A 27,232-nucleotide genomic window follows, 5' to 3' on the forward strand; every position below is an offset into this window, starting at 1 on the left:
CCTTGGTTGGTTGGTTAGTTTGTCACTGGTGTATCTTGGTCAAAATGCACTTCCTGGCATGAAATCTGCAATGCTTGCTCTTTGCCTCTAATTCAGTATTCCATTTAACAAAGACAACATAGTGACTGGAAGGAGCATTAAAAAAGAAAATCTGCAATACTGCATTGCGTTTTTCTATCATGCCAATTGGCATAAGCAGACAACGAACTTTCCCAAGGGTTCCATCAGCCAAATCAGGTTCCGTCTTTTCTGTGTTTCCACAGAACCCGGAGTGTCAGGACCACAACACTCGTGTCCTCGTGTGTTTTCTAGCCCGAGTTGTCCTCTTGCTCTAGGAGAAGTGACTGGTGGATGAGTCACTCTTCTGTCAGCACAGGACAATTGCCTGTCTGTCAATGACCAAAAGGATGGGCTATAAAGTGGGGATTATGACTCACCTTCTCCAGAATGAAAAAATGGGAGGTAAGTGGCATAAAAACATCCCCATAGCCAATCAGGACAGCATTAGGGAAGTGACCCAGAAACCATTTGCATTTTATAAGAACAACTTCACCAAATGTCTCTGAGATGTTTTAACCCTTTGGCTCTTGACTAATTTGTGTGATTTGTATCCTGCCTTAATTCTTGCCTGGCAAAGACCCAAAGTCACATCAGTTTAGACTGAAAATGGCCTGTGATTATTCCTAAAAAACCACAGGTGATGATGAAAAAGTAAAGTGTCTAGTCCTGCAGCTATCTGAGCTCCGGACTGGCTTAGCCCCCTGCCCTACAAAAGTGCTGCATTTCCCCTCTGGGAATGCCGACCTGTTGTGTGTGATACTTGTTCTGCAGGCTGGTTTCTAAGCTGGCTGAGGCCAGAGCCTGTGTCTCTCTCCTTCACTGCAGGGTTCTTGATGCTGACTATGTGTCTGGCCTACAACTGATGCCCAACAAACAGTTTTCCAATAAAGAACTACAGGAATCAACGAGTGAGAAGGAATTCCAGAACAGGAAGCAGGTGATTGCTCAGGCGAAATCTCAGGCTTGTGGAGTAGAGGACAGGGGCACAGACAAGGATTGGCCTGGCAGAATGTAAGGGTCCCCAACGGCACCCGTTCCCTATGGCCAAGCCTCCATCTGCCATTTCTCACGCCCAGCTCCACCACATCGTCGTGGCGACCTGAGCCCTCTTCTCTCCTCAGCCGTACCACCCAGTCTGCCATGTTGCTAGTGCCCATTTGTAATGGCCTCTTTCTAGTACAGTATCTCCATGGGAGGGAGGTGGGGGAGGGGTATGGGCACTGGGTAATATACAGGCAATGTCAATTCCAGACTAGCTCTGGGGCTAACCCAGAGCAAAGCGCCTTGGGGACCCCATTCTGCAGACAGGAGTGTGTTCCTGAAAGCATGCGTACGTGTTCCAGCCCTTCGCCAGTTCTCCACCCGGAATTCCCATTCCGCCCTTCACAACTCGACAGAACTCCTACAAGAACTCAGCATGTCACAACCGTTGAAAGTGGAGTGATGGGCAGAGGAGAAGAAGGAACTCACATCCTCCTACCAGGTATTTTGTGCCACAGAACAAGTAACTGATCCTTACAGGCTTTTGTATGCTCTGATCAAAATAGTTTTTTGTTTAAAAACTACAGTATAATTTAATTTCGTGATTATGAGACATTTGATACCATCTTAATTGTGATGATTTCCTTGGGAAACCTATACATGTTTAATATATATAATATATATAACATAACATATATATAATATAATATATAATATAACATATATATAACATAACATATATATTATATAAAAGTGTTTTTTTTAATTCATGACTGCTGTTTCTTTGAAGGTTATGGCATGTTTTATTATTATAGAACTTAATGATGAATTTATTGCTAACTTAATTGAAAGCAAGTGGAAAATAATATTCAGTTTCTATGAATTCACCATACACAAACCTCACACATTATCGTAGTTATTCAGGAAGTGAAATGCACACGACCCTAGGAACCTCATCATAACACTAATAAAATCTTCTCTGATTATCCCCTTACTATAGAGAATGAGGGTCAGCCTCACACATCCCACAGCCAGCCCTTCGTGTCCCGTTAGTTGTGATTTCTGTTGGCCCCAGAAATCAGAGGTCACATTTCCACGTCATCTCCTCCCCCGCTAGGACCCACCTCGGCCCCACGCTCTCCCACCCAGCACCGGGCTGCATTCCACATGCCACGAGCCTCCCATGCCAGGGTCCCAACGTAATCCTCCACTTTTTACCCCTCACTTCCAAGATCCAGTAAGCCCAGCTGGATCAACACCCCTAAAACAGGAGCTGACACTTTCATCCTCGTGAGGGAATCTACTGAGAGTTGACACCCAAAATGTCTCCCGTCTAATGCCTTTGCACCTACACGAGCTGCATCCATTCGCACGTCCGATCTCCTTACCTGTCCAGTTGTCCGTGTGTCTTTCTTGGAGGCTAGTCGAGGGCAGTTCTGTCTGTCCCCCCATTCCCAGGGCCCACGAAGGATACTTCCTGACTGCAGAGCTTGTGAGCTGAATGAATGAATAAGTAAAAGTGGAATGGTGGCCGCTGGGACTGAGCCATGAGTCACTGCATCATCGTGGAGATTTCCTGCTTCCTTTTCGTCGTTCCCCAAAATATGTGCCTGGGAAAATCCTGAAAGCCCGGTCCTGGGAGTTTATGGTGCTGTCGTCTTGGGATGAGAATGAGGACGCATACTTGGGCTGCGCGTCACCAAACAACATAAAAGGACTCAGGTCTGGGCTCCTGGGTCCACAATCGCCAGGAAGAGTCTTCTGCAGCCTCCACAGAATCTGGTGAGTGTTCAGCTGGGGAGAGAGCCTGAGCTGAAGGGGCTGACATGTCTGTCCCGCAGCAAGGAGAGGGGAGCAGGAAGACAGCAGAGGCGAGCGAGGAAAGGGGCTCACGTGAGCAGCAGGCCGGGGAAGGGCGGCATTGTGAGGAAGAAAGGTCCACAGCCAGGCCGGGGGTTGTGCGGTGCAGCGGGCCTCAGGATCTCTCCCTTCCTGGTCTTCCCAGACCCGCAGTCCTGGCCTTACAGCCTCAGTGACTTGCATGGGGCTCAGAGGCGTCCACAGAAATGAGGTGTGGACAGTTGTGTGTTGTGTGCACCACACCCCTACAGGGGGCGCCGTTGATGCAGCGTCTGTGTGACAAGGCCGCTGTGGGGTGGCTGGCAGTGTCCCTGGAGACTGTCAGGACGTCTGTGAGCTTGCTCTCCTGGCAGGAGAGAGGAGGGATGGAAGGCAGCTTATCAGACCCATTTAACTCCAAATTCCTTTCCATTTGTCTTCTGACCCTGACTTGAGGAGCAACCGATCTTAGGGGCAAAGGGTCTACAACTAAATGAGGCAACATTGGCCTGGAGCCCCTCGCTGACCAGTACTTTGTTTTGTTTTTGTTTTGCCCAGGCTCACACCCCTCCCTCCGAGATGTCCTGCCAGCAGAACCAGCAGCAATGCCAGCCCCCTCCCAAGTGCCCCACCCCCAAGTGCCCCACCCCCAAGAGTCCCCCCAAGAGCCCAGCACAGTGCTTACCTCCAGCCCCCTCTTGTTGTGCCCCCAGCTCTGGGGGCTGCTGTGGCCCCAGCTCTGGGGGCGGCTGCTGCCTGAGCCACCACAGGCGCCACAGGTCCCACCGATGCGGGCGCCAGAGCTCCGAGTCCTGTGACAGTGGCAGTGGTCAGCAGTCCGGGGGCTCCGGCTGTGGCCACCACGGCTCTGGGGGCTGCTGCTGACCTGAGTCACGAGATTAAGTAAAAACATTTGATAAAAGAAAGCTCCAGAATGACTGAAACCAGCCTCAGCGGGCGCATTTTGTTCCCATGATCCTTTCTTCCTGCTGAGATAGTCCTTGGAGATTTCTAAGTGCTCCCCCAGAGGGATTATCCTCTAGTCTCCAGGAGCACCTGTTTATGTCCCTGTGGAAAAATAAAGCTTATCCTTCACATGGCAACCTTTGTCTAACATGTTTGTGTGCCTGTCCAGCCCTGAGTACAGAACCCTGTCTCAGGAACAGAAAGGTGGCAGCTCGTACTCCCCTCGACTGACACGAGGCCTTACGGGGTTTGCGTAGGACAGAGGTGGGGTGGGGAGGAGCACTGGTGGGGACAAACTAGTGAAAGTCTTGAGTTTTCCCTTGTGAACTGACGTTGGACTCCCCATGGTCTGCTCATGGAGTTCCTGTAAGAACAGTGTTCTGGGGTCCCCAACTGAATGACGGGTGAGAAAGGACAGAGACTCAGAAGTGGGCAGAGAAGAACAGAGACCAGAGGGTGGAGGAGACTATTCAGCCAGCTGTCAAATGAAGACTGAGAAAAAGAACAGAGGACATAGAGCATCAAAAGTGAAGAACTTGACATCGGAGAAACAGATTTGGGAAGCTCACCAAATGATGGGTTCTGAGAGTGTGGGCTGGGCGAAGGTGCAGAATGGAGAGCTTGGATCAGTGTGAGAGGAGTACTGCTCAGGAGAGGAGGAAGTGGGGGGCAGTAAAGATGCCCTGTGACCTCAGGACCCTGCTCATATCTGTGTCAAAACACACCAGGCCTTTCCCTGACAGTTCCCAACTTTTCAGACTTTTCACCCTTGGGGTGGAGGAAACTGTATCCTCCCCTCTGGCCTGTGGCCCCATCACATGCAGTGCACAGCTGTTCTCTGGGGAGTGAGGAGAAGGGAAAAGCCCTGGGTTGACTGGAAAGTGGTCCAAACACAACACAGTCAGATGGTGCTCAGTCTGTGGGCGTCTTTATACTCCACAAGGTCAAAGACAGAGGCACAAGTTGGGGGTAGCACAGAGCTCTGGAAAGCAAAGGAAATGAGCTTCGTGGGCCAGTTCAGACCCTTCAGAGCACCACCGAGGAAGTCCAGGCCTCAGCGTGGGGGAAAGGAGAGAAGCACCACCCTCTTGAGTTAATCACCTCCCAAAGGCCCCACTTCCTAACGCCATCCGCTAGACGGTCAGGATTTCAACATATACATTTAGGGCAGCGGACATAAATCTTCAGATTACATAGCACAAGTCAATGCAGAGCAAAAGATGTAAGTCCTGCCTGGAAAGGACCCTCCTGCATGTCTGTTCCAAGTGAGTCAGGACTGTGTCGAGTCCCCTTTGTACCCCCACTGCCTAGAGTGGCAGCTGGCACACAACATGTGCTCAACAAATATCTGGGTTATGAATGACTGGAAAAGTGGATGGGACCCAGGATAGCTGGAATGCACCCCTAATCAAATTTAGAGAATGAATGTTTCCTCCACCCACTGGACCTCACCTGCCGGGAGCCGTGTCTAGTGTCAGAACCATGCCTGGTTACTTCTGACCCTCTGTGACACTCCTGGTATCTCAGCTCTGAACTTGACCGATGGCATGAAACCTGATGGTGCGGTGCTTAGGGGCTTAAACCTGACCTAGAAGCTTCTGAACCCCAAGGCTTGTTCTTTAGTTTTGACATTAAAAGACAAAGAATAAAGCCAACATGTAAGGTGCTCATAGGATCACGGTGATTCCAAAACCTGCCCAAATAAATGTAAGCCCCGCCTCCGTGGCCACTTCCTCGGGGAACCCCACCTCAGCACGGTAAGCGATTTGATTGGGGGAGCCCATTGAGCCTCAACCTCCAATCAGAGTTCATTTTGACACTCTTTGTTCCAGTGTCTTGAGAAACTATGTGTCCAAGAATATTGAAGCAAAACCACCATCCAGCTGACCGCTTTTTAACCAACAAAATGACAAAAACACATTTCTTTCAGGTGACTTCCCAAAGTATCACACGGGCTGTACCCCCTATCTAGAGTTTCCAGCCTCAAACTCTGGCTTTCGCCAAGAATTTCCACTTTCACTGTAGCCTCAGTTGTACCACGTCTTTCCATCTTTCTGAACCCATTTCAAGAACCCTCAGCCTTGGCTGTCACAGACCCCATTCTTCTGCATCATCATTTCAAAAAGCTAGCGATCCCAGGGGAATGCCAAGCGCTGCCCTATTCCAGAGCCGGACGGGGGCGCCCCCAGTTGGGACCTGATGGAACTAACATGGCTGTGTCTCTAATCTTGTTCAGTTTGGCAAGTATCATTCAACAGCCAAAACATAATGAAAATGAGTTCCATTCTCCCTCAGATCCCTTGAGAGAATTGTCCAGTTATCCAGTATGTAACCCCCGAGGCACTTCTCGTGTCTCCTTTTTTCGCAGCCTCTCATTTGCTGAACGCCCCTTAGGCGTTCCCTGAGGAGAAACCCTTGGTTCCAGTTTCTTCAGAATTTAGTAATTTTGCAGCTCACCTCTCTCTGAAGTCCATCGTTTGTAGGTTGACTTGACCTTCCTCCCTCAGACCTTTCCTTCTGCCTCCAAGCCCTCCATCCTCTTTGGTTTCCTCCTTCTCTCCTTCTGGTCCTCTCTACCACCTCGACAGAGACGGGGATCCCAGGTCAGACTGTGCCTCCCCACCACGACACAGGAAAAGCCAGCCCTTTGCTGAGAGTGTTCTCAGCTGCCACTCTCCACACCACCGTCCCCCTCCCACCCGCAAAGTTCTCCCACAGGGCCCCTCCATGTGAGAAAAATCTGACCCATTCATGTTCCAATTCCACACCAGGATTATTCCTGGTGCTGGGACGCTGGATCTTCAAGAGGGAGGGAGGCCCCGGCCTCCTGTGGGTGGAGCGAAGGACCAGTGAGAGGTGCGTGGAGAAAACAGGCTTTATTTTTCTACCTGGTCAAACACAGGTGATAACACACTGAGGCAGAGAGAAGGGAGAGCCCACAAGCTCCTGGATAATACAAGTGTAGCCTCTTCTGAAGAGAGCCACCCACCCCCCCATGAACAAATCAGCAATTCAGCCTGAAAGGTAAGAAGGGGGTGTCCCCGAACGCCTCCCGCTGGGGCTTTTCCTTGGTCCTTTGGCTTCTTGTTTCCTCCGAAGTCCCTTGTCTCAGCATTGGAGTGCAGGTCAGCAGCAGCCCCCAGAGCCGTGGTGGCCACAGCCCGAGCCCCCAGACTGCTGACCACTGCCACTGTCACAGGACTTGGAGTTCTGGCGCCGGCATCCTTGGGACCTGCGGTGCCTGTGGTGGCTCAGGCAGCAGCCGCCCCCAGAGCTGGGGGCACAGCCAGAGGGAGCTGGTGGCAAGCATTGTGCTGGGCTCTTGGGGGGGCACTTGGGGCTGGGGCACTTGGGGCTGGGGCACTTGGGAGGGGGCTGGCACTGCTGCTGGTTCTGCTGACTGGACATCTTGGCAAAAACTTGACTTTGAACAAATGAAAAACACATTTTGAGCACAGAAGCTGCGGAAGTTTCAATGCCCCACTCCCGAGCACGCCATAGGTTTCTGTCCAACACTTGTCCCCCGTAACCAAGCAGCTGTCTAAGCCAAGCTCTGAGGGAGAGAAATGGGAACGTGGAGGGGACACATGCAGTTGGATAGAGCCTCTTCCAGGATGTCAGGGATGTGTGTACATGCATGACAGCACTCAGAACAAGAATGGGAAGGAATCCTGAGGACCTGTGGCTTTGGGGGTTCACAGCCCCCTGACAGGTGCCTCAGTGGCTCCTTCTTCACCATCACCCTCCCCCCACTGCTGCCCACTATGGACCTCTTCCTGCTGCTTCCATTCAGGTGAGTCCTGCCTCCCAACTGTCCCTGCTGGGGGTCTGTCCCCTCAGCCACTCACCTCAGACACAGGAGTCAGGACAAGGCTCTCAGGATGCTGTGGATGAGGAGCCTGGGGAGGGAGGCCTTTTATGCTAGGATGTGCTGTGACACAGAGCCGAGCACACTGCTGCTTTCGCAACCCGGGGGAGGGTGACAGCCGGGCACACCCCATCCCAGCTCTCCAGCTTCTTCCTGCACACGTGCCAACTGCACACTATCTTCCCATTTGATTTAATTGTGATATTACACATGTGTCCCCTAAGCTGATTTTTTTCAGTCTGTGAGTCCAAGATGAGCTCACAAGAAATATATTTTCTTCAAATCACAGTAGCTGGAAATGAGCAACTATCTAGTCACAAACTATCTCCACTTAATGTCCAGAGGGAAGTGTCGCATGGTCATGGCGGCCAGTCTGACAGCTTTTGTCACCACAGAGCACTCCCAGCTCTTCCTGTCCTGATTCAGGTCACATCTGAAATGTCCACCCTGCTCACAGGACTTACAGAGCTGCCCCACCCCACCATCTTGCTAAGAAAATCATCCTCTGCTCTTATGTTTTATTTAATTCCTAGCTTCCTACTTTCATGTGATGGTGTTTATAGCAGGGCCTCTTCTCCAATTTCCTAATATACACAGTGGAGACCTGGGACTCCTCCGGGGCTCTCTTTTGGAGTTGGGGACATTTAGGTCTACGGTTTCAGGGTTGGGGCTTGAACAGAAAGCTAATGGTTAGAATGTACCCGAGTACTGAGATTGAGGATACTCTTCAGCTATCGTTCCCTAATGACTCATGAGTGTACCATCTGGACCAAAAAGGACAAAGTTCCTGCTTCTATTGAACCCCAAGCCAAAGAGAAAAACTATTGATTTTTGCAGTGATCTGAACCCCCAGACGAGGTTACGTCTTTTTACATGCTCCACAGCACTGCTATTTCTCTCCACTGCGCGGCTATTTCTCTTAACGGACGCCACAGTTAAATTCGTTGTTTGTGTTTCTTTGCTAGATTGTCAGCCCAGAGAGGACAGGCTGATCTCCTCTCATGCTGCATCCCTAGAGCTAAGCACAGTGTCTGGCCCACAGCTGACGCTCATTTAGAGTTTGTTAACAGTAGGAACCTGGAAATGAATGATTGAGTGAGAAGACCTTCAGGAGGAAGGGCTAGTGGTGGGAGGGTCAGGTCTGTAAGAGAGAAGACGGTGGGTGATGTCCCCCTCCTGGCCCCACCCCAAGGTCAGGCTGGACTTTTTTGAGGGGCCCCAAGTGTGATGTTAAACACCACTCCCATTAGGCTGATCTCTTCTCTCTGTATCCTCATCCAAACAAGGACACTACAGAGTAACTGCACTGGGATATGAGTTGTAAATTGGGACATTCCAGGTACACCAGGAGGGAGAGTGGCCCCATTTTTGTGGCATTATCTAAACTTGCCACATCCAGCAAAGCTGATGAAAAGAGAAGTGAGTTTCCCACTATTCTCGCCCTCTTCATCCTCACCACAGAGTGAAAAATCGTTTCTCTTTCACATTTCCCCCTTTCCAATCTAGTATTAGCTCTATCCGTGGGGTCCTCGTGATCTGAGGAAAATGGCCAGCACAATTGAAAGGTGGCAGAGAGAAAGCCTGACCACATGAGGTCAAGAACCCCTTCTGGAGACGGGAGAATGTCAGTGAGGGTATAAATTCCTTCCCCAACTGTCTCCATCCTCCGTCCTGTGCTAACGCTCGGAAGGCTCAATACAAGTTCTTTCTCTATAGGGCCCTGAAATAACTCAGGGGGTCACTAAGTGTCATTGTCGTTAGAGTGAAGTGAGAAAAACAAAATTATCTAAAGGCGGGAAGCCAGTCCTATGGGTTTTAATGGTCTTAAAAGAATAAGACACATTTCCTATAAAAAAATACTTCATTCAAAATATTTAATTAACTGCGTGTACTTGCTTTTTACTAGTTAACCAAAGGCCATGACAACTTTTCTCTGTAAGAAAATATAAATCCATGATATAATATTGTTGTAATAGTAAAAATTACTTAAATTATATATGGATTATTAAAATTGGTAGTCCTAATTATACAGTTTTTGACTATAGCTAGATATTACAATAGATTGAAGTGTTTTTATGTTTAGATAAATTCACTAGATAAAACCATACACATTTTCAACTCTGGTCAATTTACTTACTTGTCTATCAACACCTAACTGGGTCTGCCCTCTTTGTGCCTAAAACTCCATGCTGCTCGCTGCCATGACAACACTGGAGGGGGCTCATGCCACCGGACAGGGCCCCAGCACCAGTCCCCATCCCTTACCCACTCTCATTGCCAGGAGCTCAGGATGCATAGTGGATTACACCTGAAGGTCGTCGTCACTGGGGCAGCCTGGAAATGCTGTGCACATTACATTACAATTCTGACTTGGAATTTGTTTTATGATTTATATATTTGTCTGTTTGTGGGTCTGTCTTTGTAGATTCATGAATGCAAGAATAGAATTCTTTCATAGCCATACCTGCTCCCAGGAAAGTACCTGAGACAGGATCTGAATCAAGGCGCGTCAACTGAGAGAAGGAAGGAAGGAAGGGAGGGAGGGAGGGAGGGAGGGAGGGAGGGAGGAAGGAAGGAAGGAAGGAAGGAAGGAATAAAGGAAGGAAAGGGGTGTGTCAGGCTCCCAGGATGCCCCAGGTGGTGTTACGTGGACAGTCATCATGCTTCCTGGTTGAACCTCACTAGTTGGACATTGTGCAAATGCCCAGGGAAAATTCTGGAAGCCTAGTCCTGGGAGGTATGCCCGGCTGTCACCCTCCCCCGGGTTGCGAAAGCAGCAGTGTGCTCGGCTCTGTGTCACAGCCCATCCTAGCATAAAAGGCCTCCCTCCCCAGGCTCCTCATCCACAGCATCCTGAGAGACTTGTCCTGACTCCTGTGTCTGAGGTGAGTGTCTGAGGGGACAGACCCCCAGCAGGGACAATTGGGAGACAGGACTCACCTGAATGGAAGCAGCAGGAAGAGGTCCATAGTGGGCAGCGGTGGGGGGAGGGTGATGGTGAGGAAGGAGCCACTGAGGCACCTGTCAGGGGGCTGTGAACCCCCAAAGCCACAGGTCCTCAGGATTCCTTCCCATTCTTGTTCTGAGTGCTGTCATGCATGTACACACATCCCTGACATCCTGGAAGAGGCTCTATCCAACTGCATGTGTCCCCTCCACGTTCCCACTTCTCTCCCTCAGAGCTTGGCTTAGACAGCTGCTTGGTTACGGGGGACTAGTGTTGGACAGAAATCTATGGCGGGCTCGGGAGTGGGGCGTTGAAACTTCCGCAGCTTCTGTGCTCAAAATGTGTTTTTCATTTGTTCAAGGTCAAGTTTCTGCCAAGATGTCCAGTCAGCAGAACCAGCAGCAGTGCCAGCCCCCTCCCAAGTGCCCCAGCCCCAAGTGCCCCAGCCCCAAGTGCCCCCGCAAGAGCCCAGCACAGTGCTTGCCTCCAGCCCCCTCTGGCTGTGCCCCCAGCCCCGGGGGTGGCTGCTGCCTGAGCCACCACAGGCACCGCAGGTCCCAAGGATGCCGGCGCCAGAACTCCAAGTCCTGTGACAATGGCAGTGGTCAGCAGTCTGGGGACTCGGGCTGTGGCCACCACGGCTCTAGGGGCTGCTGCTGACCTGCACTTCAATGCTGAGACAAGGGACTTCAGAGGAAACAAGAAGCCAAAGGACCAAGGAAAAGCCCCAGCGGGAGGCGTTCTTTCCGGGACACCCCCTCTCACCTCCCAGGCTGAGCTGGGATGTTCCCAGGGGGGTTTCTCAGCTCTGTCCAGATGGTCTTCCAGCCTGAAGCCCTGGACGTCACACACCCCCACCCTGCACCTGGCCCCGTGAAAGAATAAAGCTTGTTTCTCATGACCATGGGCGACTCATGTATCATTTCATTCGGTCCCTCCTCTCCGTTCCTTGGCAACACAACCCAGCTCAGGGGGCAGAATCTTAGTTCTGGACCAGGCAAAACCAGCAGTTTCCCCTCCATTCACAGAAGGGCTGTGCAGTTCTCAGGTGGGAATGGAGATTGAAAGAAGGATGAGATTGTTTTGGTCGGAGGCCCTGCAACTCGCAGTGGAAGGACTGATTTTTCCTACGAAACCCGAGTGGTGTTGATAACAGTCTGGGAATTGCCGGTGTGTGATATGTGTGTGTGTGATATGGGACTTCTACTGATATTGATAAGCTGTTTCTGAGTCCTAATTAAAAAACAAGGAATCAGGAAGCAAAGAAACAAAACAATTGGCAGAGAAAGAGCTGAATAAAAAGATGGAGAAAGGAGACATACACTTCAGGAAGGAGCCTTAAGTAAGTGGACTCTATGGGGATGCAGGAGAGAGAGGGAAGGTGAGAAGTATGTAAATCAAGTAGGTCTCTGGGCAGCAGTGGGAGCTGTGGCTGGGAGTTCTGTCAATGAGATGATTGGAGTCTGTGACATGAAAATTTTAAGGAAAAAAAGATAAATGGGAAGTGTTGTTGGAATGATAAGTTAATGTAATGTAAGGAGCAAATACTTACTAAATTTTGAGCTCTACACAACCATGAACCTCTGTTAAGCCCCATGTTTTGGCTTAATTTGTAATAAAACTCAGATGCCGCTGAGGTTAAAATAATGTTTCTCCCTGTGGACCAAGAGTGCTATCTCACAGGAAGTGCCAGAAAGCCACAGAAATGTCATAGGGCTCACGCTCCAAAACCATTAAAATGTTAAAGACTGAGCGGAGCAAGGGGGGGGGGGGTCGGGAAATATAGGTCAATTCATATGTTCATGACATTGCAAAGGGATTTTATCAGGCCTGGAAATTATTAAACCTTGGGGATCAGAAAGACCGTGACCTTGAAGTAGGAGCCACAGCTCTGGCCGTGAGGTTAAGTCCGGTTAGAAACCACCAGAGAGCACTCAGCCAGAGTGAGTCTTGGCGAAGGGGAGGGGAGGACAGGCCTGGCTCCAGGGAAGAGCGAGGCCTCACCCGAGCGGCCTACAGAACCTGGAACGGCAGGTGTGAGCGCCGTCCACACACAGGCCCAATAGCTCTGCAGACTGAAACACTAAGCCACAGGCTGGAAAACTGGAGAAGTAGAACACGCCTCCACAGGGGGCTGTCGAAAAAGACTTGAGGCTCAGGGGTACCTCACCCTGCCACCCTGAGAATCAACAGGGTTATGGCTCTGATGGAATTGCATCTGAGTGATGAGAAAAGGGAGCAGGGCCAACCGATGGAACTCCTGACTGCAACACCAAAGAGAGCTTGGGCAGCTGAAAGTCATAGAGGACATTTTTGAAAAGGAGCCGAAAAGGGGAGGTGCCAGCCGTGAAAAAAACAGATTCTCCAGACCTCATCAGGGTGAAACCGGGTCCCTGCCTGGGACCCTTGCATTCACTCAACACTTTCATGGAGCCTCTGTCACCTGCTCGGTTCTAGGCGCTACGCAGGCGTACAGCAGACAATCAGACAGTTTTTTCTCTCAGGGACTGCCATTCCTATGGGTCTATAGGTGACAGTCCCCGATTTCACATATGACACAAAGAGTGAAATAAAGTGGCCTCTCAGTTCACTTGGCCTCTCATCCCTTGGGGCTGTGTGCACCCCGGTATTGGTTTACGAAACCCAGGGAAGACACCCAGCGTGGGCAAAATATTGACACTGAGATAGTGGCTTTGGTAGTGATGAAAAAGGACATGAGGGATTGCTGGCTTCCTCATCCAAAGACAACAACCAAGAAAGAAGGGAAAAGCAGGCCTCTGTGCTCATGCCCTTCCCAGGGGTGTTTATTACTTATTTGATCATCCAAAAAGGGATGGCCACACCTACAGGCTTTCCTATAACAGACTAACCAGACATGTAATTTTTACCAATGTTTGTATAAAAAAAAAATGATGCTTTGTCATCACTGTAGTTAATATTTGTGATTTAAAAGATTTATCTCCTTCTTACATGTGAGGCTTCAGAGGGCAATGCATCTCTAATGGGAAAATAAAATACAATGGAAACATACCACACAGCTTACAGACTCGTAATTCCCACAACTCTTGGCCAGTCGCTGCGACCCTGGTGTACTTAAGCTTTACCATTTCACCCTTGTTATCACCACACCCCTGAAATACGAGTCACAGTTCAGCTAATCTCCCTGAGTCGCCCTAACCCACTCGAATCAGTCCTTCCCCAAACCACTCCTGCAGCTCTTACAAGAAATCTCACAGTCGTTATCGTACTGACAGATAGTATATTTGTCACTGTGTCTTCACTAGCAAACCATGTCACTGTGGCATCTACAGATTTCTTCTCTCTCTCTCTCTCTCTCTCTCTCTCTCTCTCTCTCTCTCTCTCTCTCTCTCTCTGATTTTATTCCTTACATCTTGGGTCTACTGTGCCTCTGTCACTTTACAGCTTTTTCTTTCTTCAGTCACCAGCTGTTTACCGGAGAAGCCGGAATTCAAACTCAGGGAAGCCTAACTCCTAATGAATGCTTAAGAGCACCATGGCCTGTCCCTTTCACTGTCTCAGATCCCTCCCTGGCCCTCAGCACCCACTGGGGAGGACCCCTAGCGGGAGGCCAAGGAGGAAAGTGCATCTTTCCAGGCTAAATTAACTCCATGTTGATTTTCATTTCCTTTCCACATTTCTTAGTTCAGAAGTGGAGCCAGGGGTCTGCGATACCCATCAGAGAAGAGATGGTAGCTTCTGCAACCCATGATTATTTCCTCTCTGGTCACTGACTCCTGCTGAGATGTTGTTCTAGCAAAACCAGCGGCACGGCAAGTCTCCACAGTGCCCACCCCAGTGCGCACCCCAGTGCCCAGCCCCTGCCAGTCTCCTCCTGCTGTGGCCTCAGCTCTGGCCGCTGCTGCCTAAGCTACTAAGACCTCTCTTCCACAGATACCCTGGTACCAGAGTCCCGACGGCTGTGTGTCCCTAAAACCAGGTTTAGAGACTCTGCATTTCCTGTTACGTGTCACCAGAATCTCTGCGGTTGGTAAATCTACTCCGAGGTGTGGAGAAGTGGGACCAGAACCAACTGATAAAGTTGAGATTTGAGACCCCAGGACACTTAGGGGAAGCCAGAGGTTATGTCAGTTATGATTCCACCACTAAAGGGGGTCCCTGAAAAGTGAGTTCTCAGGAGTTGTAAAGAGACAGATTTTTCAGTCCTCATCTGGGGACTTCCCAGGCCAAGCCCAAACCTACTCATTCATTCCTTCATTCGTTCAGCAAGTACTTGTGTGGCACTCAACTAGGTATTTGAACTGGCAAGGAACAAGAGAGACGAAAGCTCTGCTCTCAGGGAGATTACATCCCAGTGGGTCCCTTGGAGATGTTTTCTATGCCCTTGTAAGACAACAGATTTGGACAAAGGTCGATCTATACTCAGTTGGCTTCTCGTCCATGGGCATTGCATAGATACTGGTAAGAGGCTGCTAAACCCAGCAGACATCCATTGGGGCAAAAGTGTGAGGACAGAAACCAAAATTGTTGGTTTGGTAGTGACCAAAAGGATGTCTAGTGTCTGCTTGCTTCCACACCAAAGATAAGAGCTAAGTAAGGCAAGGGGATGGATTGCTGTACTAATGGTGACATGTTTGTTTAAAAATTAGCCTGTTCTCATCCCTTTCCCAGGCTTCTGTATTCAGTCCCTGAGTCTCAGTTAAAAAAGCAAAAAAACATTTCACACAAATATCTTGCAAGTGCTTGAGTTTTCTGCTCAGCTACGATATATTGGCAACTGAAAGAGGATGGCCACACCTCCAGCCTTCCCTGTATCAGGATAGTCAGATGCCTGTAGTATAACAATAATGATTTATCAAAATCTGTCATTTTAAGATACATATGCCCTGCAAATGATGTGTCTCATTCTTAGGGATTTTTAACGTGTGATTCAGGGGGGAATATAGCTCTATTGTTTTAATAAATGCAATGAGACCATGCCACCTGGCTGACGCAACTGCACTTTCCACAACCTTGGGCCACTGTAGGTCACGTATTTGGTCATTACCATTACCAGACTCATTATCATCACACCCATCAATTAGCATTCATCTTTGGGCTAATGTCTCTTAGCTGTGCCAGCCAGTCTGAATCACTCTCTTCTCTAAGTTACTACCCCTGGCTCCCTTAGAGTCAATACTATAGTCACTCAGATACTGTCACAATGGTCCTTAACCATTTGTTCATCAGCAAGGCATGTCACACAGCCTTGGTAGATTTCTTAGTCCATCTCCATTTTCCGTGTGACAACTCTGGCTCGTCGTGCCCCTATGTGACTAGCTTTTTCTTTCCTCGGGTAGTTCTACCTTAAAAAAGCTGTAAGAGAAGAAGGAGGGATTCAAACCCAGCCATTTCTGTCTCCAAAGTAAACGCTCTCAACCAGCATATTATTTTGCCCGTAGTGCTCCGCTTCCCTCCTCCCTTCCACACCAGCTTTATATTTTCCTCCTGGTGGATGCCCGGATACCTCTTGGGTTCCACAAGCTCCTCTTACTTGCCCTGCCTGGGTTTTCTGAGCCTCAGCAGATCACAGGCTGCACAGCTCTGTTCATCTCATCGGCCATCCCAAGTGATAGCAGGAGACAACATCTGGATACATTAGTCACTCAGAGTCACTGAAGAGCAACAGGGGACTGACACCCCCAAAACTCTGACCTCAGTCCTGAGGACTCCCCCCACACACATGTATGACCACATCCTCAGTTGGCTCATGCATGTTTCATTACGTGCCTCTCGGCCCCACTACACTGTCAGCCAAAAGATGGGGTACCATCTCCCCCATTTTTGAATCTCCGTTGTCCAGCACAATATAAGTGGTTTGAAAGAATGAATGATCTGTATGAATGAATAAATAAAAATCAAGACTAACTCCTACAGGAAGACTGAGACACAGATATGTGGATAGTCTTGGGAGTTCTTAGATTCCTTCTCCCCTCAAAACTCCAGACACTGGCCATGGAGATGCAAAGGGCTTGGGGCTGGAGAGTATAACAAACAGACTTCTAACTAAGACTCACCACCCTCACCTTCTCCCAATCCCACCACTCATTTCCTGCCTGCAAACCAAAGTTTCACGCCTCTCCCAAGTGTCCCCCAAAGTTCCCCTCCAGTTTTCTGCTCAGCGCCCACTCCTCAGCTGAGCCTCAGCTCTGGGGCTGCCATAGCTTCAGCCGTGAGGGGGAAATGGGGATCTACATAAAATCCTTAGTGACACAGACCCTCAAACGGGCATAGGTGTGTGGCACTTTCTGGCTACCCCTTCCCATTCTCCTTCAGAATGACTCAGCCGCTTGCCATGGATGGCAGTTGTTATGGGGGTGGGAAGAGACAGAACTGAGAACAAACTGGGAGTTAGAAGCAAAGGGAGGAGGACTTGGTGTTTGTGGCTCCATCCTTGACTTTGGATATGGAATGTCCAAAATGCGCTGCAGGGAGTAAACCTGAGATCTGAGCTTCCCGCTCCTGTAGTACTAACTGTGATGACTAAGTCACGAAACCCTTCCAGGCTCCAGCACAGCCAGACCAGTCTGCATTGCCTCAAAGCATCAGGACCACAGCAGGCCAAGGCCATGACTCCTGAGACTGTTGACTCTTGGGGAGTTGTCCTCTGGGGGAATGACCAAGCCATGATCTGATGGCAATCTCTGTCATCACAGGAGGGCTGCCCTGCATGCGGGGCCAGCGGGGTACCTGACCTCATGAGGAAGAGGAGTGAGAGACAGGGGCAGCTCATCAAGGTGGAGGTGACGTGAATGACCGCCATCTCCAGGTCTTGTGTAGAGCCTCCCAAGACAGGCAATCAGGGCTGGGGAGAGGACAGAGCCGGAGAGACACCCACTGGTGTGTCATGAAGGGAACGCTGCCCAACGACAGTCATTGACAAGGATGTTTTGAACCTTCGAAACGATCCCAAAGTGTGTGATATGTGTTCCTGTTTCAATTATTGCTCCCTCCTCTCTCCTGCACTATCCCACCCCGTATCCCTACCTTCCCTCCTCACCCCACTACCGCCAATGACTCAGGATCGCAACCCACAGGGGAAAAACGACTCCCATCCTTTCTGCTGTCCGTAAGGACAAGGAAAAATATTCATTTTTGCAGCAAAGTCTCAACTCCAACATCTTTTTTCCCCACATGCTGCATGGCACTTGAATTCCGAATGGTGGCTATTTATTGCGGGTATAACGAGTACTTCTTTGTTCGATCTGCTGGACTGTACCCTCCCTGAAGAAAGATACCACGCTCCCTCCCCCCCTTTCCACTGCTCTGGTCCCACTTCTGACCGTGGTGCCTGTCCATAATCATTCCTGAGAAAAGGCGGAGCCATCCCAGACTGGGGATAACAAGCTGGGCTGGCTCTTGCAGCCAGGCCGTGTGTTCTCTGACTGGAAGTCCGGAAGTCCAGCATCAGACAAGCTAATTCTTTGACCATGTGGGAGCAAGACAAAAACAAGACCAGTCTGAGCACCAACAAAACAAGAGTGTTGTCCAAACCACAAAAATGACCAAATATCCTCTTTTCTAGCTGACAAGAGGCGTTGCTACTTCTTCACCAATTGCAGCTTTAGTCTTGTATCATGGAGGGACTCTGGTTCTGTTCCCCGTACGAGAATGCAGGACGTGGTGAGGCCAAAAAGGAACACCCACGGACCCATAGATAGGGGAGTCATACCACTATATTCTCACTGGTGGCTGGGCTGGAGACACAGGAAGCAGGAGCCACACGATCCACAACCTGCCGTCCGTTTCTCTGCCAACCAAGCAACCAGCCGGCCTCGCCACAGCAGTTATATTAGTGGCTAATGGCTAACTGGTAACGGCTGATGGCCACCCAGTCACAGCTGATGGCCATCTACTACCCGAGCCAGCACCTTTCCATGTGAGGCAGAGAGCCTGGAAACTGCTCTCTGGGGCTCTGTCCCCACACCTTGCCCCATTGCCCCTGCTTTCTACTTCAAAGTTAAGATACCCCACCATAAAAATGCCCCTGCTTTCTGAAAGCACCTAATCTAGAACCAAACCTCACTTGCCCCAAATTACCTGACATGAACCCAAATCCTATAACAAGTACCTCTCAATGTTCCCCCGTGGTATACTCTGTCCCTCATGGCAACAAACCAGTCAATACATCTCTGTCCTACAATAGGTGTGTTCCTGGTGGTCTTTGGGTGGGGAATATTGATGATATTCAATAGAAGTTTATTAAATGGAATATAGGAATGAATGACCTAAAAGAGAAGGGATTTCAGGGGGGAGGGGTGGCTGGTGGTGGCAGTTAGGAAGCAGAGGGCCCTTAAGGCACATGTTAGACCAGAAAAAAAAGACAGAAGAAAAGCCAGAAAAGACAGAAGAGAAAAGAGAAAAGACAGCAGGCAGTATCTCGATCCACAGCCACAAACCAGGGACCAGGGTGAAGCCTTTAAAAGGTCCAGAGTTCCCCAACAGCATACTTTCATGAAAATGGCCCCTTTCCCATCTGGCATTCTCTTAGCTTCCATCACCAGCAAAACTGGAAGAAAGAACCATGTGGTTTTCAACACTTTCTGTCCTCCTTTAGCTCCATCACCCAGTCTGGTGTAAGGAAGCCCCATTTGATCCTTCACGAGTATTTCCTTCCAGCGCACTATGAATTGGTGGGGTCCTCAAGGCTGTGGAGGAAATAGATGCTCTGGGATAGTTTGGGGTTAAGCCTACACATTTCCCCTCAGCAGGAGGCTCCTGGAGACAGAAGACTATCAGGGAGGATGGTCAAAGGCAGCCCAAACCCTGTCCCCCTTCCTCCATCCCAAGGCACCCCTTCTTGTGACCCAGTTCAATTCATTCTCCCACAGGTATCTCAACATAAACCATGGAATGCCTATGCTTTAAAGTGGGTAAGTAAAATGCAAAGTAAAGTGGGTTTGTAAAATGCAAACCCGTATAAGGAATGTTGTGTCTAAAAGCAATAAACTGTCAAGTACAGAAAAGAATCACACGTCTTCCCCATTTAAATATTTCCTTTAAAATTCCCATGTAATTTAAATACACTTAATGTTTGTTGTAGTTCTGACTATACTCATTTGGAAACGAATAGCAAACTGCAGTCATAGTAGAGACGAAGTCAATGAGAAATTCACCTCTAGAACTATAATAAAATCCAAAGGGATAATAGCATTCAGATTTTATAAACACTCGTCATACGCAAACCTTAGCAATGATCAGATCTGTTCTACTAAATGTGACACACGTAACAGCACCACCACCATCATCAATTGCTCATTAGCGACCCATCGTCTTTATGACTCCCAATAATTATCTTAAATATTTCACACTGGTAGATCATTTCAATGTTTTTATTTTTATAATCAATATCATACATCTCACAGGAGAGTAAATACAGACAAACTGGATTTTTCGCTACTAAATGTGAGTCTTATGATCTCAACTATTATAGGTCCTTCTGGTATTTTGTCTGCTCGTTTATATAATTCTACCTTTGCTTCAGTTCTCTTAAGGGCCTCCCCTGATCCAGTGCCTGGATCCCTTCCGCCACCCATTTCCCAACACATGTCATTCCCAGAGTCCTGTGCTCTCAGAGCACCAACACCCTGAGAAGTGAGCTGATGACAACCGAACAAATCATGACCGTTGGGATGACGCAGAGCAATAGGGAACTAACGCCCAAACGATAGAGGTACCACTGGGTCAACCTCGTGGTACCAACATAAATGTTTATGTCTCTGATGTCTGTCCAGCTAAACTTGAAATGCTCAAGGTCAGGAAATGTGTCATATGCACCTCTGCACCCTCACTGCCCAGCCAAAATGTCAGGGGCAGAGCTAAAGTTAAACATCTGAGCTGAATGAGTGAAAGGACAAACGGCAGGTCCCCAACATGCCTGGGGAACAGTCATCAAGATTTCCTGGTTCGCTCTTGCCAGACATCTTGGCACGTGTGCAGGAAGAAGCTGGAGAGCTGGGATGGGGTGTGCCCGGCTGTCACCCTCCCCCGGGTTGTGAAAGCAGCAGTGTGCTCGGTTCTGTGTCACAGCCCATCCTAGCATAAAAGGCCTCTCTCCCCAGGCTCCTTATCCACAGCATCCTGAGAGAGACTTGTCCTGTCTCCTCTGAGCCGGTGAGTGTCTGCAGGGGACAGAAGAGGGAAGCAGGGTTGTCTGATGAACAGACAGCAAGAAGAGGACCTTAGAAGGCAGCAGGGGACAGGACAGGGACAGTGAACCAGGAATGTTTGTGGGCTGCATCAGGGCCTGTGACACGCCAGAGCTCTGGCTCTCAGCATCCCCTCATCCTATCCTGAAACATGGACACCTGCCAGAGACATTCTCTAGGACGGGGTGGATTGGCCTCCATGTTTCTATGAAAACAGACAGACGTGGGGCCCATTAAGAAGATCCCAGCGTTATTTTTGGAAGGAGGGGGAAGTGAGGGAAATGTCTATTCAGCTCAATTTAACTTGAGGTCGGTTTCTATTTTCCTCCCGAACTTCATAGCTCAGGAAGCAGCTGGTATGAGGAGCAAAGGCTTCATGGGACCATCAATAGAGAGACGCTGGCCGGGGCTTCCATACTAACCTTTTCCCTTCATCTATCCAGGCTCACTGACCCTCCAGACGACATGTCCTGCCAGCAGAACCAGCAGCAATGCCAGCCCCCTCCCAAATGCCCCACCCCCAAGTGCCCCACCCCCAAGTGCCCCAGCCCCAAGTGCCCCAGCCCCAAGTGCCCCCCCAAGAGCCCAGCACAGTGCTTGCCACCAGCTCCCTCTGGCTGTGCCCCCAGCTCTGGGGGTGGCTGCTGTCTGAGCCACCACAGGCACCGCAGGTCCCACGGATGCCGGCGGCAGAGCTCCGAGTCCTGTGACAGTGGCAGTGGTCAGCAGTCCGGGGGCTCCGGCTGTGGCCACCACGGCTCTGGGGGCTGCTGCTGACCTGTACCCCAATGCTGAGATAAGGGACTTCAGAGGAAACAAAGCACCCTCTGCCGAGCGTGCTCCCTCTGTACCTTCATCGCCATGGCCTTGGCCAGCGCTGAGACGGTTCTGAGAGGAGCTGGGCACCCCTCCGTGGCTCTTCCTATCCTGTTGGGCCCCACAAAACACCCAACTCAAAATCTGCACAACTCGCAATGTCTGCCCCATCCACTGTCATCACCCGCATCTGACCCTGTGAAAAAATAAAGTGTTTGTGTCCTCAGCACCCCCAGGCTCTGTCTGACAGCCCCACCCCCACACCCAGGCGGCTCTGTGAGTGTCTCCTCCCTCAGTCGTCCGGCCATCACCACCTTGCGTGAGAGACAGCTCCTGACTCTAGACCAGAAGCAACAGCACTCCTGTTTCCCCAGGCGCCTGTAGGAAAACCATGTTGGGACAGAAGGTGGAACTGTTCTGGTTTCGACCCCACACCAAGCAAAGGAAAATATCCCCGGAACGTGGTGTAGGAAACCATCTGACTGAAGCCGTCACTCTGCTGGGAGGTTTTCCAGGATCCCCAACTAAGAGATAAGGGGAGGCAAAGCACCCAAAAATCAGGAGAAAACTTGTTGAGAGACCAACGGAGGAAAGAAAGGCCTCGGGGATGACTATCACCTCAATATCTTCAGTAAGGTTCTGGGGGTGCAATGGTGAGAGTTAAAACCGAAAAGGTTGAAGATGCAGGGGAGAAACGGGTCCAGGGCTCTGCAAATAAGTGTCTGGCACAAGGAAATTGGGAGGAAGAGAAACACGGATGTGAGAGATGACAAAGGTTTTAAAAATGAGGATACTTGTATGATCAAATATTTCCATAGCACGTCCTGTGAGCCAGGCATGGTTCCATCTGTTCGCTCAATGAATCCTCAGTGAATCCTCCCAACAGCTCTGAATGTGGGTCTCTCCTTGTCTCACGGTTCAGAGATGGAAACATAATCACTGCACATTTTCTCAATTTGGCCACAGCGCAGTCTGGCCGCAGGGCTGGGCCATCCATGCAACTGCCATATTAGCCTGATTTGCTTTAAAGCAAGTAATCGAATTCTTTCTAAATTACATTTTTTTTTCAGCCCAGCTCAATGTTTTTGTTTGTTTGTTTACCTCTATACCACAAAGACTCCCAACCACGTAGGTCACAGTTGCAATAGGACCCCGTCTGGGGAAAGAAGGTTGTCCCCGATTTTAGACAGTGATGCCCACTTTCTACAGACCTCGGCCAAACGTCAACTCCTCCATGAATTCTCTTCTTCCCAGGCCTTCCACACGTTCCCCGTTCCCACGTCCAGAAAGAATTGGCAGTCACACTATCACCCCTGTGTTGTTTGTTCATCTACCTGTCTCCTCTGCTAGAAAGTGAGCCTTGGGGCGTTCTCCGTCCCTTCCCCTTACTCATATTTCTGTAATGCCTGTCACTGCCCCGCTCACACCTTACACTAACTTCCACTTAGCATACTGTGATGCCTGCTCTAACAGGACCTGAGCAAGCTCAGCGGGCTTGGTGGCCAGCCCTCAGAAACCTCTGTGCCGGATATGCCCCCACAGCCACCCAAAGGGACCGACATCGGCCCCAAAGCACGAACTGGGGTCTGTGCAGAGATGCAGAGGCCAGGGAAAGGCAGGCCCCTGTCAAAGACAGCAAGTAATCAGGAGGGCAGTTACTGCAGCTCCGCCTCCATCAGGTGGCTGCGAGGTTGCCCTTCCAGGCTGCAAAAGTGACCGGAGACACCTAGTGGCCACCTGCGGCCGGGATTCTCAGTCTCTCCCCAAAGACAGCACCCAAATCCGCTGCCCCGCCCACTAGGATTTGCAGCCCCAGCGGGCAAACATTACCCTCACGAAATTTTAAATAGGCAACGACAAACTAGAAATGTTTCTAGCGTTTATTCAACAACATTAATATTATTATATATTGTTAGTGCTCTATAATTTCTATATAGCACAAATGCAAACATCCTAACATATTAAAAAATAAAAGCATGATTTCCCAATTTTGAAAACTTGAGAAAGGACCAAGGTAATTCACAAAAGAACTGTAACTGGCCAAGAAATATGAAACTAGGTTCAACATCTTTAATAAACAACAAAGATTTTTTCCACCTGCCTTTTTGTAACGACCAGATTCTTGGGTCTGTGAGAAACAGGTGTATACACAGCAATGGCAGCGACCCATTTAATGGTATGTCCAATAGCTTAAAAAGTCATTGAATTTGACAGAAGAGGAACAATTCCTAGGAAAATGCCCCAATTAAATCAACAGTTGTTTTGTTTGCTTGTTTGTTTGTTTGTTTTAATGTGTGTGTCATCATTTACAGGAGCCATGAGGTAGAACCTGCCTCAAAATCCAACAATAAAGAGTTAACTAAAATACTGTGCTTCTACAAAATGATTAAAACGCTGGTCAGTGAGTAAAACCACTTTTAAAGATGGACCCGTTCTCATGTGTCACGTGAAAAAGGAGTGTGTACGGTGTGCAGATGGTGCTGATTTTGTATTCACACACAGTTTGGTTCATATTTCCATAGTTTTCAAAAAATTAGCCAATGTGCCTTACTTTGATTGTCAGAAAAGAACTTTATTTTTGAAACAAAGTCGTGAGACAGTATGGGATTCCTAAGAATTAGGGGCACTGAAGCTTGCTGGTCCAGAGGAGGTAAGGACTTAGGGCATCACCACTGGAAAAGGCATCGCTCTCATTTCATCAGTAAACACAGGTGACTTTGCTCTTGGTCATCCAGAGGCAGTGACCGCCTTGGGGAAGGGCAGCCCCTCAACCAGCAGGAAGGTGGACTGTGGCTCAGGTGAGCAGTCTCCCCCAGGTCCCTCCACGAGCCCAGGGAGGGGACCTGAGCCTGGGCAGGCTCACCCCAAATCCGTGACAACTCTCCCTGGATTGTCCTAGTCCGTCCCTAACAAATTAAGGCTGTCACACTGGCCCTAATATACAAGTGACTTTTCCAGGTCCTACCTGCAGTACAGCTTCTCACTGCTTGTGGGGACAGAGTCCCAGAGAGCAGTTTCCAGGCTCTTGGCTGCACATGGAAAGGTGCTGGCTCGGTTATTGAATGGCCATCAGCTATATTCAGTTGGCCATCCGCTGTGGCTGGGTGGCCATCAGCTATTACCCGTTAGCCATTAGCCACTAATATAACTGCCATGGCTACGCTAGTGGGTTGATTGGTTGGCAGAGAAGCGGTCGGCAGATTGTGGCTCCTGCTTCCTATGTCTCCAACCCAGCCTCCAGTGAGACTATAGTGGTATGATTCCCCTATCCATGACTCCGTGGGTGTTCCTTTTTGGCCTCACCATATCCTGCGTTTTGTAGGGGGAGCGGGACCAGAGACCTTGCGTTACACTGCTCTTGGCTGACATTTTATCACTGCTGCTATTGTTGAAAGAATAAACACCTTAATTCTATTGTATACATGTGAACTACCTGTGACGTTGAAATGCTGTGCTTTTGAAAATGTCATTTCAAACAAAAACTCAACGGATATGGGAATGCATCCTAGGATTTTGTTTAAGCTGAGAAGGGATGCTGGGAAAGCCACCTCACTTTGTGGCTGTATTGTGAGCCTGTGTGAGGCCCCTTTCTACAAACACCTTGAACCAAAGCGGGGGAGCCGCTTCCCTGAGTTTTGAATGTTCCCTGAATCTCTGATCCAGGGCTGGGACACCAGCATCTCCAGCTCGCCCAGGGCTCTAGTGAGTGAGGGGGTGAGGTGGGGTCAAAAGAAAGTCATTGGTGATGAATAACACCGTAAGATTTTTACTCTGTCATACTTGTGCACTCGTCCAGTGAGGGAAATTGTAGTCCCTATTTTCTTCCTAGCTGTCAACACAATTTAAAATTAAATTAAATTAAATTCGAAAACAACAATGAAACCTGCATTCATTTTTCAAACTCATGGAACATTTTACGTGGTTTTATTGTTAAATGTACCAAAACTCCAATTGGGACTTTACGGGATCTGCTATGTTGTTTTCTGAACTGTCATCTCATTAATTTCAAAACTAATTTCCTCTTGAAATGGTCCCACATTTGCCTGAAGGGTGATTCCAGGGATGATGGTATTGTACATGTCAATTCCACATCACTATAGTGGATGTTCACAGAAAACGAAAGCTTTGAGGGATAATTTGTTTCCCTGACAACAGCAACAACACACACACAAATGCAGACATTTATCCACACATATTTACCCACGTGTTTTTTTAGCTCCAGACACCAAGCATCACCTGGAGTCCCAAGATAGGTGGCATACTCTTTTACATAATTCTAGAGTAGGAGGAGTAATAATTAAAGCAAGCAGTCTTGAAATTTGGATGTCTAACCTAAGGGTGACCAGATGGCTGTACCTCCTTGATGAAATTTTTCAGAATGTCTGTAGAGGGCAGTGTGGAACCAGGGGAGAAAACACCGGATTTAGATTCCAATGCCCTCCATTTAAACAGAGCAATGCAACTTCCTCCATTACGGAAGTGGTAATACTAATCGTGTCCCTGCCTACACAAAAGAGTTAAAAAATGAAGGTTAAGAATTAAAGAAACTATGGGCTAAACTAAATACTAATAAAAGGTATTATGTGTGGGAGAGAGAGATGGGACAACGAAAAAAAAGCTTGGCTTTGTTGAATGTACCTTGCTGCACGATTTTAACTTCAGAATAATGTAAATGTTTAACACATGATTAAAAACAAACGTATTTAAAAGTCTCTAAGCAGTAAAGAAAACTACAACAAATGTGTCTATAAGCTTGATGATATAACTACCCTTGAGAAAAGAATTACTTCAAGTAACTTCAAAAGACAGTATTTGGACTCGACATCTCTATTCCAAGGACAAAAAGAGTGTCAAAGAAATCTTACATAGCACTGAACGGTCTTATCATTAGTAGCAATATTGGCATTGGCATTTGGAAACTATAGCTGTATTATAGAATAAAACAAAAAAAGACCAAAATGTTTTGTATTAGAGGGAAAAGATACAAAAATAATATAAAAAGTACATATCCTAAAATGTTCATTTAAATTGAAATATTATTCATTCATTTTTTTTTCTCTTTGAAAAATGTATTTCCTCGTGGTGGCCACTAAAAATACCTCGCAGTAATTAAAACTTAGTAGTATTTTTTATCCATGCGGCCCATATTAGAGTCTCTGAATACCAGGTCCCACTAAAAGCAGGACTCCCTGGAGGAATGTCTGTGGCTAGACCTGAGGCAGGTGACACACAAGAGGACCTTAGGACATCTTATTGTACCAGAGAGCAAGAAAGCTATGGTACATTACTGGGGTTGTGTCAAAAAGACACAAGACAAGAAGCTAAAAAACAAACAAACAAAATGGGACAATTTGAGAATCAAAAAGAATAGTCATTGCAATTTATTAAGGCACATTGAAAAATAGAGAAATCCATGAGTCCGTAATGATACTTCTTAAAAAAGAAAAGAAAAGAAAAAAGGCTGTCTTTGGAAAGTGTTAGGCTACCAGCTCATTATTCTGAAAATTGGCAACAGAAAGAATTTACCATTTATTCTGTCTTTCCGGTCTAAACTGTATTTCAGGAACTTACTGTGGAAAGTTCTTTTTT

The 27,232-nt window shown here is 48.6% G+C and overlaps 4 protein-coding genes across 4 annotated transcripts; 3 read left to right on the forward strand and 1 right to left on the reverse strand.

Moving 5' to 3' along the window:
- Positions 1-2,437: 2,437 nt before the first annotated feature.
- LOC308510657 (late cornified envelope protein 3B-like) lies at positions 2,438-3,765 on the forward strand (the record flags this gene model as incomplete). Its single annotated transcript, XM_081080338.1, has 2 exons — positions 2,438-2,823; positions 3,439-3,765. The coding sequence occupies exon 2, from the start codon at positions 3,460-3,462 to the stop codon at positions 3,763-3,765; it is 306 nt and encodes a 101-aa protein (XP_080936464.1). The 5' UTR covers positions 2,438-2,823; positions 3,439-3,459.
- Positions 3,766-6,972: 3,207 nt separating this feature from the next.
- LOC308510735 (late cornified envelope protein 3D-like) lies at positions 6,973-7,764 on the reverse strand (the record flags this gene model as incomplete). Its single annotated transcript, XM_081080464.1, has 2 exons — positions 7,695-7,764; positions 6,973-7,270 (listed from the first exon to the last, which is right to left on the reverse strand). Exon 2 carries the CDS (start codon positions 7,252-7,254, stop codon positions 6,973-6,975), a length of 282 nt encoding a protein of 93 aa, XP_080936590.1. The 5' UTR covers positions 7,255-7,270; positions 7,695-7,764.
- Positions 7,765-11,039: 3,275 nt separating this feature from the next.
- Positions 11,040-11,321, forward strand: LOC308510736 (late cornified envelope protein 3D-like; the record flags this gene model as incomplete). Its single annotated transcript, XM_081080465.1, has 1 exon — positions 11,040-11,321. The coding sequence occupies one exon, from the start codon at positions 11,040-11,042 to the stop codon at positions 11,319-11,321; it is 282 nt and encodes a 93-aa protein (XP_080936591.1).
- Positions 11,322-21,292: 9,971 nt separating this feature from the next.
- On the forward strand, positions 21,293-21,604 carry LOC308510734 (late cornified envelope protein 3D-like; the record flags this gene model as incomplete). The annotated part of the gene is made up of 1 exon (XM_081080463.1): positions 21,293-21,604. One exon carries the CDS (start codon positions 21,293-21,295, stop codon positions 21,602-21,604), a length of 312 nt encoding a protein of 103 aa, XP_080936589.1.
- Positions 21,605-27,232: the final 5,628 nt, after the last annotated feature.

Source organism: Rhinolophus hipposideros (genome assembly GCF_964194185.1).
Source record: "Rhinolophus hipposideros genome assembly, chromosome: 19".
In the NCBI taxonomy this organism is placed as follows: Eukaryota; Metazoa; Chordata; class Mammalia; order Chiroptera; family Rhinolophidae; genus Rhinolophus; species Rhinolophus hipposideros.